Genomic DNA, 13,963 nt, shown 5'->3' with positions numbered 1-13,963 from the left:
AAGATATAAGAAAGGGAATATGGTTTAAAACAAATTTGTCAATTTTTAGGCAATTACCACCTAAATGATGGTAATAGCTTAAATCTTAATAGATATTGTGGAGAGGTATGAAATTTGATAATTTGACATAAAAATGTTATTTTAACTTATAACATAAATGATATAAATAATCAACTATTACAGGTTATGATTTGATGAATTGGAAGGATTAAAATGGAGTTAGTCAATATATGAAAGTATCTGATTGGATTGAACTAGATTAAAATGGATTAAATAATGTGACATTATGTCACAAGTTCAAAATGTCCTATAATTATTAAATTTAATTATCGAGACAACGATAATTAAGGACTTGCGAATTTATCCTATATTTGATTAGAAATATTAGGTAGTTCATAATAATCGAATAAGTTATCCCAATATTTATATTATTATTATAATTTAAAGCTAATTTTGATGGTACATATATATATATATAAAGTGAACTACTCTCTTGATACATTCTTTATTAAAATCAAATCACATTCTTCTTTCTTCTTTTTTTTTCTTTTCAAATTTTGATGTTTTTATTGGAGAAAAAGTTTTTTTTTTATTACATTTTTCCTTTTTTTCCTTTATTCCAAACAAATGTTTTTTTAATTGAATGTACATCCAAACAAAACCTTATCGACACTTTGTTAAATTTCCCAATTTGTTATGAGCCCAAAAAAATCTTAAACCAAACCCTACGACACCGTATTCGTCAGTCTCCCTAATTGTCCCCGCCGATTCCCAAAACTCCACCGACGACCACCGTAGCTTCTTCTCTCCGGTCGTTCTTCCGTCGATCTCTTCTCCGGAGATCTTCTTCTCCGTGCACCATTCATCTCTATCTCAATCGCTCCATATATACACACAAATACATACATACATATGTTATCTCCCTTTGGGTGTCTGATACCATTGCCAATTTCCTCGACTTGCTCTTTTTGCTGGTACATTTCTCTCTATATATATTTATGTACATTTTTTTCTGTTAAGATTTTTGGTTTTTTAACATTAGGAATTTTAGTCACTGTGATTAGATTTAATTTGGGCAATCTGTGTCTGTAAGTTTTTTTTTTACAATTTTTTCATCATTTGGGAGAAGTTTATTTACCACATAATGCTACAGTATCATTTTTTTTAATGTAGTGATTGATATATAATTAACTCTAACTAGTTTGGAGCTGAGCAATAGTTGATTGATTAATGCATACGTTCTCCTATCTCGTAGAGGTAGAGAATTTGTTTTAAAAAGATCCTCAGCTAAAGTTCAGCAAATCATATTGATTACGAAGAAAGAAATACGGCAGTGGAGAAAGCAGGTCGATTAAATACGGAAAGCAGTACAAAGCATCTAGAAAAGGAACTGTAATGGTAACTGAATCGCAAAAGACTACCACAGTCGTTGATTGATTGAATTAGTCAAGGTGCTCACAAGCTAGCTAGACGATATGGTAAGGTAGGAAAATGCTAGTAAAAAAAAAGTAAAAACTTGATATTCATGTGCAAATAAGATGAAGTAACTTTTACACTTATTGAAAATTCATGTGGAGAAAGCGAAGAATAGAATACGAAAGAATTATGGAAGTAAAGTATTATAGGATGACACTAACTAGTAGGTATTAAGGCTGTTATGTTAGGTGTAGAGTTTAGCATGAGTCTTCTTAGTCCTGTCTGTGATTGTTTGGCGCTGCAGTGTAGATTTGTGGTTCCGAGAATTCCTAAAATCAGAGAAATCCTAGTTTTCCCTTAAAGTTGAATGTGAAGTAATGAAATGAGACAGACCCAAATGGAGTGGAATGGATATAGAGGAGTCACATAGCTGACTGCATCTAGTTTTGGGTTGAGGCCAGTGTAATAAAAGTCATTGCTTGTTGCTTAAAGCAATCAAACTATGCAAAGTGAGGGGTTATCGTTTCATGTGGGTGGAACCTTGTGATTAAGAGAATTTTGTGCTTCATAGTTCAAACAATGACGCCACAAAGTTATTTGGAATTTCCTTCTCTAGGTACCTTCCCGAAAAACATAAATACTAGCAGGCAGTATCTTGTAAACAAAAGAATAAGTTAACCTTGTAATATAGAGTTTTATAATTCCTTGCTATAATGTGTGATACGATATCTAGTAAACAAAAGAATATTAGTTAACTTTGTAATATAGAGTTGCTGTAATTTTTTTCTTGCATTTGCAACTTTGTGATGCAGTTAAGTTGCATTGTATTTTTCAAATGACACTGCAATTTTATTCTTAATAGATTGCTAAGTTTGTCTTGTTTCAGAGGTATGTCATAAGCAGTAATGGTGGACTACTATGCAACTAACCCTGGACCAGTTGAGGATATTGTGCTGTACGATCAAGATAAACATGTATCATCTGCTGTTTGGGAGGGGCAGGTATTCACTAAGCTAAACTTCCTCCCTTTTTTTGCCAAATCACACTTGACAGCAACTCAGTGTTTTAGACAAGGCTTGAATGGCTTATTTTCACTGTTGACAGGAGCGTGGTGCTCTTAGGTGCCATGAGCACACATCAAAGCTCGATCAGTGGATGCTCACAGAGAAGCAGGTTGAGTTGGTTAAAATGGCTGGATTTGGCTATTTGAGAATGATACCGGCAATCAGTTTGGATAACCCACTCATATCTGCCCTAGTTGAGAGATGGAGAAGAGAAACAAACACATTCCATTTCACTGTTGGGGAAATGACTGTTACCCTTGAGGATGTCGCATACTTGCTTGGGCTACCAGTTGATGGTGAGGCTGTTATAGGTGTGACATATACTTCATGTGAAGCAGTCTGTATCAAATTGTTGGGGAAAGCACCTGACTCTGGATATACGAGTGGTGGGATGGTGAAGCTTAGTTGGTTAAAAGAGACCTTCTCCCAGTGTCCGGAGGATGCTTCCATGGAGGATATTGCTCGTTGTACACGTGCTTATCTTCTTTACCTGGTTGGTAGCACCATCTTTTCAACTACAACTGGCAATAAAGTACCTGTCATGTACCTTCCACTGTTCGAAAATTTTGATGAAGCTGGCAAGTATGCTTGGGGTGCTGCAGCATTATCCTTCTTGTACAGAGCACTCGGCAATGCTTCCCTTAGGTCCCAAAGCACAATTAGTGGCTGTTTGACATTATTACAGGTATGATGAGGCTTGGGTATTTTTGCCTTCGAAGGGTTCCGTGGGGACACAATTTACTTGGCTGTCATGCTTTGACAAGTAATTGAAAATGTAACCGCTGAAACTCTTTATATTAAATCAGGCTGTGAGCAGTTTTTCCTCTCTTGCAGTGCTGGAGTTACTACCACCTCAATGTTGGTCGGCCAAAGCTTAATCATGATCCAATCCATGAGTGTTTCCCATTTGTGCTTAGGTGGAAAGGTAAACAAAGCAGTCCAACGTCAAACCGTGATGTGGCATTCTACCGAAAATCATTGGACTCTATGAAGCCATCTGATGTGAGTTAGTTTCTATAACTTTCTTCTGTTACTTAAATCGTTTATCTCTTAAAGAGCTTAAGAAAATGGAACAATTCTACGTCCAGGTTGACTGGTGTCCTTACTCAAACATTAGTCATACCGTCATACCAGAACATATATTGCGCAGCCTCATTCTGGGGAGATCAAAGACCATGTTGATATGTTATGACAAGGCAGAAAGACACCTTCCAGATCGTTGCCTACGGCAATTTGGCATGCATCAGACTGTCCCTGAAGAGGTACAGAAATGGGAGAGGAAGAGTCGAGGAGTTGATGGTGGTGTAGATCTCTCAACAAAAATGGAATCAGAGCTTAATGAATGGTCAAATCGACATCTCTACATTGTGGAGGCAGAGGAAGATGTTGAGGAAAGTGAATACTTGCAGTGGTATATGAGAATTACAAGGAAGTTGGTTGGGAGGCCTGTACCTATCTCATCTGAGTTTCAACGGATGGTAAATTGTCAGATATATGTAACTTAGGATTTTTTTTTTTCAATTTTTCAGTTATCCAACATCTGCTCTCTCACTTTGAGTCATGCCTTTTGATTTTTCACTATAGTCTGTTTATTTGTCACTGCAGAATGCTGCACTGAGAGAGATTGCCCATATAGCAGACACCATTTCAACTCATGGGTTGGATGATCAACAGTTACAATCTGTCACAAGAATCCGATATATTACTTATGAATGCCTGAGGGATCAGATTGCAAGTACGGTAGTTGTTGCATCAAACTCACAAAGTGAAGCTGGAAAGAAAGTACGTGGAAAGGAGAGAGTAAGAAGGAAAGGGATGGGCAAACGTAAGCGCAAAGAAGAGGTAGACCAATATTATGCAGCAGGGATACCCATGCAACATCGGATACCTGCTACAGCTTTTGATGTTGATCCTTCTCACCTATATCACATCGGCAATGAGATGGACAATCCTCATTTGTGCATTACAGTAAGTGAAGATGATCATGGTCGGATATCTCACGTAGCTCAAAGTGTCGATGATATTGATTTTTGTGAAGATGCTAAGGAAGTTGATGAATCACACTTCCATCATCTAGTTGGAGAACAAGATGACCATCTCTCCAGTGAAGTAGCAGAAGATAAACCTCATGCTTCATTGGATATCGTGGTTCCTCAGGTCTCCCATGAAACTAGAGAGGATGTTGCACAGCAGAACGATTATGGGGTTCTTGTTTAGACCAGTAAAGATGAAATTTATGGCTTGCACAATTTTCAGTTCATTTGGAGATGTTTTTCTCCTCTGTCCTAGTTGAGGAGAAAGAAAATTATGCAACAATACTTTGAGCCCCGTTTGAATTGACTTAGAAAGTGTAACTTTTAAAAAGTTTACTTTTTAAAGTGTTGAAATTTATTTTGCAGTTGAAAAAAAAATTGTTGATGTATTTGGCAAGTAACTGCCGGTAAACACTTTTTTTTAATTAAAATGTCTGAAATACCCTTAAATTGTTAACATGATAAAAGAGTTGATTAATTTAAGGTTTTTATACTTAAAAGAAAATTAAAACAAAATTAATTTATATTTTACATTCATAAGTAATAATATTTTCCAATCATTCACATATTTTTTTATCCTCACAAATTAATATAAGAGGAGCATAAATTTATCATTTAAGTTAATTTTATATGTGCAATTTATTGTTGATTTTAAAAATATATTATTTGAATAGATCAGGAAAGCTTTAAGATTTATTTTAGTTACATTTACAAATAATAATAATTATTTATCATTCACATATTTTTTTATCATCACAAATTATTTATAAAAAAATTATAAATATATTATTTAAATCATATCTAACAAAATAAATCACCTTACTTTTCAAACATTGAATGTGCGCTCTACTATATTTCTATACGAAGAATGCCAAAAGTTGTTAAAAAGGAAATGAGTAAAAACAACTAGTTTATAATAAAATTGTCTCAGTTGAGATCAATAATTTTTTGTTAGAAATTTATACGTGTCTGGTAAAAAATTAATATCAAAATAACTAAATCAACAAATATTGCATTAATACAAGTTTAAATAGTCACATGGCTAATAAAGTTTTGACATAAATGGCCTGGTACAAATTTATTTTTGGTTCTTTAACTTACTGATCACTCCCCAACTAGAATATCCCAACCAACTCCCACTCTTCACGCGCCACCGTCCACAGTGGCCTTGTCGCCGGTTGGAATGTCGGCCCTCATTTTAAGCCACTCAACGACATCTCCGAACACTTGCTCCACATTCTCCTCCGGTTCTCCGACCAGCTGGTGCCACATACCTGGATATATCTTCAGTGTCTTGTCCTTGCTTGTCGATCTGCGATATAGCTCCTCCGCGCACGCGGGATCGCAGATGACATCATCGCTGCCGTGGACGATCAGAAATGGTACTTTCACTTCTTCGAATCTCCCTTGCAGCTCCCTGCATACTCTCATTAACTCACGCGCCGTCGCGGGGCGTGGTTTTATAAGTGGTCTCCTTGGACTTGCTATTGCCAATTTCCTCTTCCACTCCTCCTTCGTGAATTACCAAAAAAAAGAGAATGCTCAAATGGTAAATTGACAAATTCAGTAACCTAGTTTTGTATTTTAAGAAAAGATAGCTTGGTGTACTAGAGTTTTTTGCTACGCACGAAGATTCGAATTCGAAAATAAAACACATATGAATTAACCTTACATTTCTATAAGAGATTATTTCTGCGATTTGCATTTATATATATGTATAGATATTAAACTTAAAATTTAATTGGAAGGATCTAATCTTTATACTAAACTTAATTGAATTGACTACTTATTTGAATTCGATATTGTCATCTTTTGATATTAAATTCATTTGAACTTAATAGTTTATGTAAGGGCATAAATTTATATATGAAAATTTAATAAATAACTCATAAATATAAATCTATGATTATTAAATATAAAGAGTCTAATAGTAAAAATCTTAAATATAATAACTAAAAGCTCAATTATATTGAAATCGAAACAAATATTTTCATTATCAATTACATACCTTGAATGCAACCAAAGGCAACGACCCGCGAGTGGGAACCACGGGCCAAGTCGGGATCAAAACGGCAGCGATACCAAGTAGATGTTCCAGAGGCCACGGCGGTTTAAACTTATTGCTAATCCCATACATAGCTCCATTCAAAACGACGCCGTCAAACGACCGGCGGGGAGCAGAATCGCCTTCCCGGAGAGTGATTAGAAGCGCGATAGCACCGCCGAGGGATTCAGCATAGAGAAACGACGGCAGAGACGGCGGAACATGGAGATCCCGAAAGGAATCGAAGAAACTAATACAGTCATCAACAACGTGATTTAAATCAGGAATATGAGCAATTAATCCATCGGAGAATCCATGACCTTGATGATCAATCGCACAAACGATAAATCCGTTTTTCGCGATGTGAACAGCTGTGAGTTGAACAAACCAGCTCGATTCTCCGGTGAATCCATGGACGACACAAACGACGCCGATGATTTTCGTCGGAGGAAGTGGGGACCACCATTGAGTGAAAAGCTTTAAGCCTCGTGAATTTGTAATGAACTCGGAGTTGTGAGTTACTGAGTGGTGAGAGTAGAACTCGGATTGACTCAGTGTGCCGAACGGACTCAACTCGTTCGCTTCTGCAACTGGATGCTTCATTTTTGTTTTCTCACGGCGGTGCTGCTATAATGCGCCGCGGGGATAGGATATGATATAACCGAAATAGGGAACATGCAAACAACAAGATAACAAAAAGGATAGGGAAAAAATAGTGTGATTCGTCGTGTATTGAATTTATTTTTGTTGTTAAAAATAAAATAAAATAATTATTTGTTAGTTGGAAGTTGGAATTAAAATAATATTAGGTAGTGGTGGGTGATAAAATTAGTACGTGCAAAATATGACTCACCTAATTCATTAAAATTTGAACAGATTAAACTTTGTTTTCTGTGACGATAATTCAAATTAACATATGTAAAAACTTTATAAATTTATTTTATATATCATAAAATAACTAAAAAGTATATTAAAATTTAATAAGATTTGAAGGATCAATCAATTATATTTTCATTCTCTATTTGACACTTCAAACAAAACGAGAGAAAAGGTCCGGACGATAATATACTTTTTCTTTTCACGATTTCCTTTCAAAGAAAAGGCCTTCATATTCCTAATTTGATGGGGTCGGATAGTATTCTTTGCCCCAACTTAACGAATTGCATCCCCACATAATGACACTTGTTGTTTGCGCGCTTTTTACCTACTTAACATTGATTTGGAGGGATCTTCCTTTGTTCATCGAGTTAAGTAATTTATAGAAATTTCTCCACCGCTTATCTCATGTCATGTTTCTCTTTCCTTTTCTATATTACATACATATGTACAATTTTTATCACTTATTTCTTTTATCGCTTTATCTAAAGTAAAGGACTCTGAAGAGCAAAAAAAAAAAGTCAAGAAAAATAACATTATTTAATTTATTTTGACTTGGTTTATTTCGTATCAGCTCATCTATTTATTGATTCAACTATTTTGATTCATTTAAATTTAGCTTAACTCATCGATTTAATACTGAGCATATTATAAAAGTAAAAAGAATTATTTGCAAAAGATTTAATTTTAAACTGATTAATGCAATCAAAACCAACACAAATCAAACAGTGTTTCCTCAAACTAAACTTCTTAAATCACAACACATATTCTAGAGCAAATATATGTTGCATCACTTATCTCCATTTGCATCCCCTCAGTATTAGTTGGTAGATTGCTGCAATAAGTGCTCCTGTGAAAGGTCCTCCAGAAAAGATCCCCTGTAAAAAAATAATCAAATATTAAAAAAAAAAAATTGGAATATGATAGTAATATTTATGTATAAAAAGTATATGATATTTAAGCTATATACCTAACTAAATTATCTGATATCTATATTGAAGAGTCAACTAATCAATAAGGGCTATGATAGAATGTTAAGTATTGATTCGTCCTTAATTAGAATATTGTCTTCGAACTCTGGATATAGAATCACCTTATTCGGTAACACCTTATTTTCGACGTGCGACTTTCAAGTATGACTTCAAATTTACGATAAACTTAATTATTCCTTGTACATTAATTTAATATCATATAAAATTCATATTCTGATTCCACATAACTTTTAAAGCTCAAAATATAAGTTTGACTCACACATCACACTTTACGTTGTTATTACTAAATCAAAGAGAGAGGGAGGGGGGGGGTGTATTCTTACAAGGTCCTCCCATGCTATTTGTTGATTGTAGATGACAGCAGCTCCAAGACTTCTAGCAGGGTTGATCCCTGTGCCAGTAATTGGGATTGTGGCCAAGTGGACCAAAAACACAGCAAATCCAATTGGTAGAGGGGCCAACACCTACAATAACATAATATACATTTTACAAGTTTGATCAAATAGATTACGGAATTTAAATCAGAAAATCTTTATTCTAATCTTGTCAGTATTTAATAACATACAAAACATAAGATTAATCGAGGTACGTTGTTCAATCAAACATGTATAGGTCAACTAAACGACAATAATTAAGGTTGCATTAAGTTAAATTCAAAAGGAATTATTATACTTACAGGAACATGTGAGTCTCTAGCATTCCTCTTAGAGTCAGTGGCCGATAAAACCGTGTAAACAAGAACAAATGTTCCAATCATCTCCGCGGACCATGCAATGCCCCTAGTATAGCCGGGGCTGACCGAGTTAACGCCACCACCGTAGAATTCGAACTTAGATTTATAAATGGCCTTAACTAGAGCAGTACCACAAATGGCTCCCAAATATTGAACTATAATGTACAATAGCCCTCTTATTAAAGATATTTTCCTTGAAAGGAATAGCCCAAAGGTCACTGCTGGATTAATATGACCACCTACAATAATCCCAAAAAAGTAAAATATCATAAAGTATAAATTAATAAGAAAACTACACAAATTGGACCTACTAGGTGAAGTGTCTACTCAAATTGGACTCTACTTAATATATTTATCCTTGTTGGATCTATGATCGACTATTTATTCGAGTGTCCATTTTTTCTAGTCATTAAATCATTATTCTCTATTTATAATATCATCAGAGTGTGTATACATATACTATGATGCTAGTAAGCGGACTTTTAATTTCGCAGAAACACTTCATACATCTCCTTGATATAATCAGAATGCATATATATGTACGCTAATGGTATAAGGAGTAACATAGTAATTTTCACTGAAGCACGAATTAGTAATTAAAAATAGGAGATATGAAAGTAAAGGGAGGTAACCACTTGTAAATGGTTTTCTTTTTGGGCACAAGTGTTCTTTTCCCAAAATCGAACTATTGTATCAAAACAAACTTAAATAGTGTAACTCAACGAATTAAGAAGAAAAACATAAATCAAACTCGAAAATTGAAAATTTTATGAAATTAAAATAATTCAAGAAAAAAATTACATTAACATAAAATAAATAAAAAATTGGATGGGAGTTAAATCCAGGTTGTCCGGAATACCTATTTATTGGCTCATAAATACATATTATCATAAAATTTTAAACGATTACCGATGAAACTCGGGACATTATATGTTAAATTTGAAATTCTATAATAATGACTATTTTTTAATTTCAAATCTGAAAAAATATTGAAGCTAGCGCACGTTATTACTATCTGTTGATTTGATCTATTTTAACCCGTTTAAATTTGATCCAGCTCGTTTATTTACGCACCCCTATTAAAATAAATAAGAGAAACTCACCAGAAATGCCAGCAGTACAATATACAAGAATGAAAACCATGCCACCAAAGACCCAAGCAACACCAAGAAGCCCAACACTACCACATGGATCATGATCACTTTCACTCTTATATCCCATTATGGTTAACAGTCCAATGTAAAGTAACAAAAGAGTTGCTACAAACTCTGCAATTAAGGCCCTATACAAGGCCCATTTCTTTAGCTCCGCCGCGCCAATAAATGGCGCTGGCGGTGGCTCGTGGTAGTCCTTTGCCGGAGATGAACTTCGCTCCGGCAATGCACTACTCACTTCATTGCTCATTATTTTTTTGTTTCTATAAGTCAAGAGAGAATATGGTTCACATAAATGTTGTAGGACTTAAAAGATATAGATAGAAGGTGGTCATATATAAACAAAAAAAAATCATTATATATTGGATAAGAGTGGTGGGGTTGTTAAATTGTCTTCCACTTCATTGTCATTTAGTAACGGAATCAAAAATTTATATAACAGATTAAAAATGACGGAATTAGCTTAGAAAAATATGACTCGTCCAATTTATTCATTTCTTAATCACTCATTTTAAGACATTAATTTCAACTAATCCAAAATCTTGTTAAAATATGTCTTTTAAGCTTTTTTGTTTGTTTGTTTGTTATATCATATATCAAGGTAATCCAATTGTATATAGCAAAAAAGAAAAAATCATTTTTGTCCTATTTACCTATTGCAATATAAAAAATCATTTTTGTCCTATTTACCTATTGCAATATTCTGGCGGCTCTTATACCATATATTCATTTTTCTCCTTTTGACTAAAATAGTTGAACAAAGTAATTCCATCGAAAAGTGAAGTACTCCATCCTCAAAATAATGATCTCCTTTTTTAGTACGTTTCAAAAAAAATAATTTTTTTTATTGACATACTTAAGATCATAAGATTAAAAGACAATTTTATATATTTGACATGAAATTTAAAACTCCTTAAATAAAAATTTTCTTTATTTTCTTAAATTTCTTGTAAAGTCAAACTAGACCAATCTTTATAAAATGGAGCGAGTATATCTCAACAAAAATATGACAAGAAATACAGAGAAGCAATATTCAAGTGGGTAAATATATAGTAAATATAAACCTACCATTGACAGCACATAATTAAATACAAGAAGTAGACAGCTCTAAATAATTCAAATAATGAAAATAGGAATTCAAAATACTTGAAAATGACAATTGAAACACCACTTTGCAATAGAAAATTTGATAATTTCTAACACACACACATAAGTAATTAATTATTATTTTTATTATTATTATATCTACATTTACGATCTTAAATTTCTAAACACATTATATTTTAGCTTACGACAAAGACATCAAGCTTTTATGATAACATTAAAAAAGAGTATCAATTTTGTTCGTTCCGTGTTATAAGTTCGTAGGATAAGACTTAATGTTTTATTTATAATACTAGATAGAGGTGGCCTGTGCTTGCACGGGCCCAACGTTAGAAGATTTTTGTTAGTTGGATCTAAACATGTAGAAATGTATGAGCCGGCTAAATGTACATATGGAGATACATAGATATATAGAGATAGTTAGATATTGTAAATATAGTTGGCAATTGATTAGTTTGTCTTTCTGGCGGTATTATTTAGATATTTACATCCTATTATATTTACATAGTTCTACCTTTTGGCTGCTTTCAGAGTTGGGCATCTCCAGATAAAAATTACCTGTAAAATAAGAGGAAAAATGAATTTAGTACAACTTAAAGTGATTGGATTATTTAAGAATGAATATAGTATAGTAAATGTGGATCACTGCATCAACAATTCTAAATTTTGTTAGTAAATGGAGTATTTCAAAATTAAAGACAGCATGTAAGATCAAAATATAGTATAATCATTTTGGATTGTACCTGAGAATTTTGAAAAAGTAGGCAGCAAAAGTTTACGCCATCAACATCAGAAGAGCCATCAACATTTGAAGGTATCAATTGTTGGAAAAACAGAATGACAAATGAATGTAGTTTGGTTAATTAGAGTTAGATCGGGATTCTAATTAACAAGCGATATCTTTGAGGGTATTAAAACAACATAATCGACTGAATGTGTATTTGCATTCGATGGTAGTATGAATCAAGTAAAAATAAGCTGTGAAGAGAATACCTTTCAGTCTTCCTCCATCATGATCTGGTACAGCTTGCGTTTGCTGCTTTCTAGAGTTGCTGGTGCAGTGAATGGCAATAGGTGATTTTTATCAGTATTGGTCCTCCCTAACAATTTACATCATTTCAATTATTCTATTAATTAAGAAGCAATCACTGTAATAAGAACAAAGGGACACAAATCAAAAGAGCCAAATTAGGAGACAAGATGAAGGCAATTGCAGCTTCTTTAGAGGCCTTCACAAGGAATACAATATTCTCTTTTGTTTGATTACAATCGAAGTTAAATATTGCTGAAAAATTTCAGTAATCACAACATTACCAGCTACCTTTGCGCAAGAACGATCCCTTAAGTGAAGACTTGGTATGTTTTGCAACTAAGTATGTCCAGGCATATAATCGAAATAGTTACCATAACTATACCATGATAGTAGAACATTTGGGTTCAACTATATGTGATACTCATAACATATCAATCAATCGATCAACTATTCTATATAGCTTGTAAACTCCAAGGGCATGTCTAGTTAGATTACTCAAATCTTAATGAAAATAAAGAGAAAAAACTTAAATGATGATTTAGTCCAATATGAAAAATATTTTAAATGATAAAAATGATGAACAATAGTTTGCTAATTACTCTCTTTGAATGATTATTACATATTGTTTCATAATATATTGAATTATATGTTATATATTGTATAACTTTTTGTCTCTACATAATGTCATACATCTTCAATGTGAAGAACAAATTTTCACTCAACAAACTCATTATGGTATGATTATTAAACAGAAATGAATGACCAGTTATAATTTATAAATCGAAGATAAAACAGTTGGTATATAGCTACAAAGACAAAGTTGGTTGCTTGACTTTTTCTATCAAATATTAATTGATTTACATGGTTAGACGGTAAAAAATTGTACTTACTGATAATCAATGATGAGATCATCTTGAATTCTGCTTGCATTTGAAGCTTATGATGGAGGGCTACGAGGGCAAAAACAACTTGCAGTAAGTAAGGAGTTATTAAAAAGTTAGAACAGCTACGGAAAATGGGTAATATGTGTGGCAAGTATAGTATAGAAAAATGTTGAGAGATACCGAACTCAAAGCATATAGCTTGATAGTCGAAACTGTGAAATGATGTAACTTTTAGTTGTATTGGTGACAACAATGGTGGTTCGGGGGTATAACCTCTTCTACTGGTTCAACAATTGTGCCCCGATCGATCGTCCAGGTGAAATCATGAACATGAGTTTCATATGCCTTCGTTGATTCTTGGACATGTCCATCGACACCAAGTGTGTTTGGAATAGAACAAACTCTTGAAAAAATAAAAGAACAGAAAGAAGAGTCTCTTACCATGCTTGTAAAACCAGTAGCCCATTTTACTTCAATATCACCATCTTTGAAGCCAACAATAATACCAATACAAGATAAATGGTCATATTTGGGGAAATCCAAATTATCCTTTCCAGTATCAACATTCTTGAGATCAGTGTTGCTGTCCATGCCAGTCTCAGAGAACATGTGCGTACTTAAGCTCTTTCC

General features: G+C 33.6%; 3 protein-coding genes and 1 long non-coding RNA gene across 6 annotated transcripts; 1 reads left to right on the top strand and 3 right to left on the bottom strand.

The window, feature by feature from the left end:
* The first annotated feature begins 670 nt into the window (after positions 1 to 670).
* On the top strand, positions 671 to 4,925 carry LOC107020718 (protein MAIN-LIKE 2-like). 2 transcript variants are annotated; one of them, XM_027917212.1, is made up of 7 exons: positions 671 to 974; positions 1,256 to 1,483; positions 2,303 to 2,417; positions 2,521 to 3,165; positions 3,315 to 3,482; positions 3,569 to 3,958; positions 4,086 to 4,925. In XM_027917212.1, exons 3-7 carry the CDS (start codon positions 2,322 to 2,324, stop codon positions 4,695 to 4,697), a joined length of 1,911 nt encoding a protein of 636 aa, XP_027773013.1. In that variant the 5' UTR covers positions 671 to 974; positions 1,256 to 1,483; positions 2,303 to 2,321; the 3' UTR covers positions 4,698 to 4,925. The 2 variants fall into 2 exon arrangements, with proteins under 2 accessions (XP_027773013.1, XP_015076669.1); XM_015221183.2 differs by lacking the exon at positions 1,256 to 1,483.
* Positions 4,926 to 5,483: 558 nt separating this feature from the next.
* Positions 5,484 to 7,458, bottom strand: LOC107020363 (caffeoylshikimate esterase). Its single transcript, XM_015220692.2, has 2 exons — positions 6,522 to 7,458; positions 5,484 to 6,025 (listed from the first exon to the last, which is right to left on the bottom strand). The coding sequence occupies exons 1-2, from the start codon at positions 7,158 to 7,160 to the stop codon at positions 5,657 to 5,659; spliced, it is 1,008 nt and encodes a 335-aa protein (XP_015076178.1). The 5' UTR covers positions 7,161 to 7,458; the 3' UTR covers positions 5,484 to 5,656.
* Positions 7,459 to 8,061: 603 nt separating this feature from the next.
* On the bottom strand, positions 8,062 to 10,636 carry LOC107020364 (aquaporin PIP2-7-like). 2 transcript variants are annotated; one of them, XM_015220694.2, is made up of 5 exons: positions 10,262 to 10,636; positions 9,102 to 9,397; positions 8,749 to 8,889; position 8,692; positions 8,062 to 8,311 (listed from the first exon to the last, which is right to left on the bottom strand). In XM_015220694.2, exons 1-5 carry the CDS (start codon positions 10,560 to 10,562, stop codon positions 8,184 to 8,186), a joined length of 867 nt encoding a protein of 288 aa, XP_015076180.1. In that variant the 5' UTR covers positions 10,563 to 10,636; the 3' UTR covers positions 8,062 to 8,183. The 2 variants fall into 2 exon arrangements, with proteins under 2 accessions (XP_015076180.1, XP_015076179.1); XM_015220693.2 differs by lacking the exon at position 8,692 and having other exon boundaries at positions 10,262 to 10,634.
* A 1,189-nt stretch (positions 10,637 to 11,825) lies between these two features.
* LOC107019882 lies at positions 11,826 to 13,957 on the bottom strand. The gene is made up of 3 exons (XR_001456774.2): positions 13,340 to 13,957; positions 12,410 to 12,516; positions 11,826 to 11,974 (listed from the first exon to the last, which is right to left on the bottom strand). It is a non-coding gene; the product is annotated as an uncharacterized LOC107019882 (long non-coding RNA).
* Between the last annotated feature and the right edge of the window lie 6 nt (positions 13,958 to 13,963).

This window comes from Solanum pennellii, chromosome 5 (assembly GCF_001406875.1).
Source record: "Solanum pennellii chromosome 5, SPENNV200".
NCBI lineage: Eukaryota > Viridiplantae > Streptophyta > Magnoliopsida > Solanales > Solanaceae > Solanum > Solanum pennellii.
The sequence above is the reverse complement of the archived record's forward strand: the minus strand, read 5'-3'. Positions and strand labels throughout refer to the sequence as shown.

Coding starts and splice junctions, on each gene's coding strand:
- LOC107020364 (XM_015220694.2), bottom strand. CDS start 10,562: ATGAGCAATGAAGTGAGTAGTGCATTGCCGGAGCGAAGTTCATCTCCG. Junction 9,398..10,261: donor TTGTACTGCTGGCATTTCTG/GTGAGTTTCTCT, acceptor GGATTATTGTAG/GTGGTCATATTAATCCAGCA. Junction 8,890..9,101: donor CTAGAGACTCACATGTTCCT/GTAAGTATAATA, acceptor ATGTTATTGTAG/GTGTTGGCCCCTCTACCAAT.
- LOC107020363 (XM_015220692.2), bottom strand. CDS start 7,160: ATGAAGCATCCAGTTGCAGAAGCGAACGAGTTGAGTCCGTTCGGCACA. Junction 6,026..6,521: donor TGCCTTTGGTTGCATTCAAG/GTATGTAATTGA, acceptor TAATTCACGAAG/GAGGAGTGGAAGAGGAAATT.
- LOC107020718 (XM_015221183.2), top strand. CDS start 2,322: ATGGTGGACTACTATGCAACTAACCCTGGACCAGTTGAGGATATTGTG. Junction 3,166..3,314: donor GCTGTTTGACATTATTACAG/GTATGATGAGGC, acceptor CCTCTCTTGCAG/TGCTGGAGTTACTACCACCT. Junction 3,483..3,568: donor ACTCTATGAAGCCATCTGAT/GTGAGTTAGTTT, acceptor TTCTACGTCCAG/GTTGACTGGTGTCCTTACTC.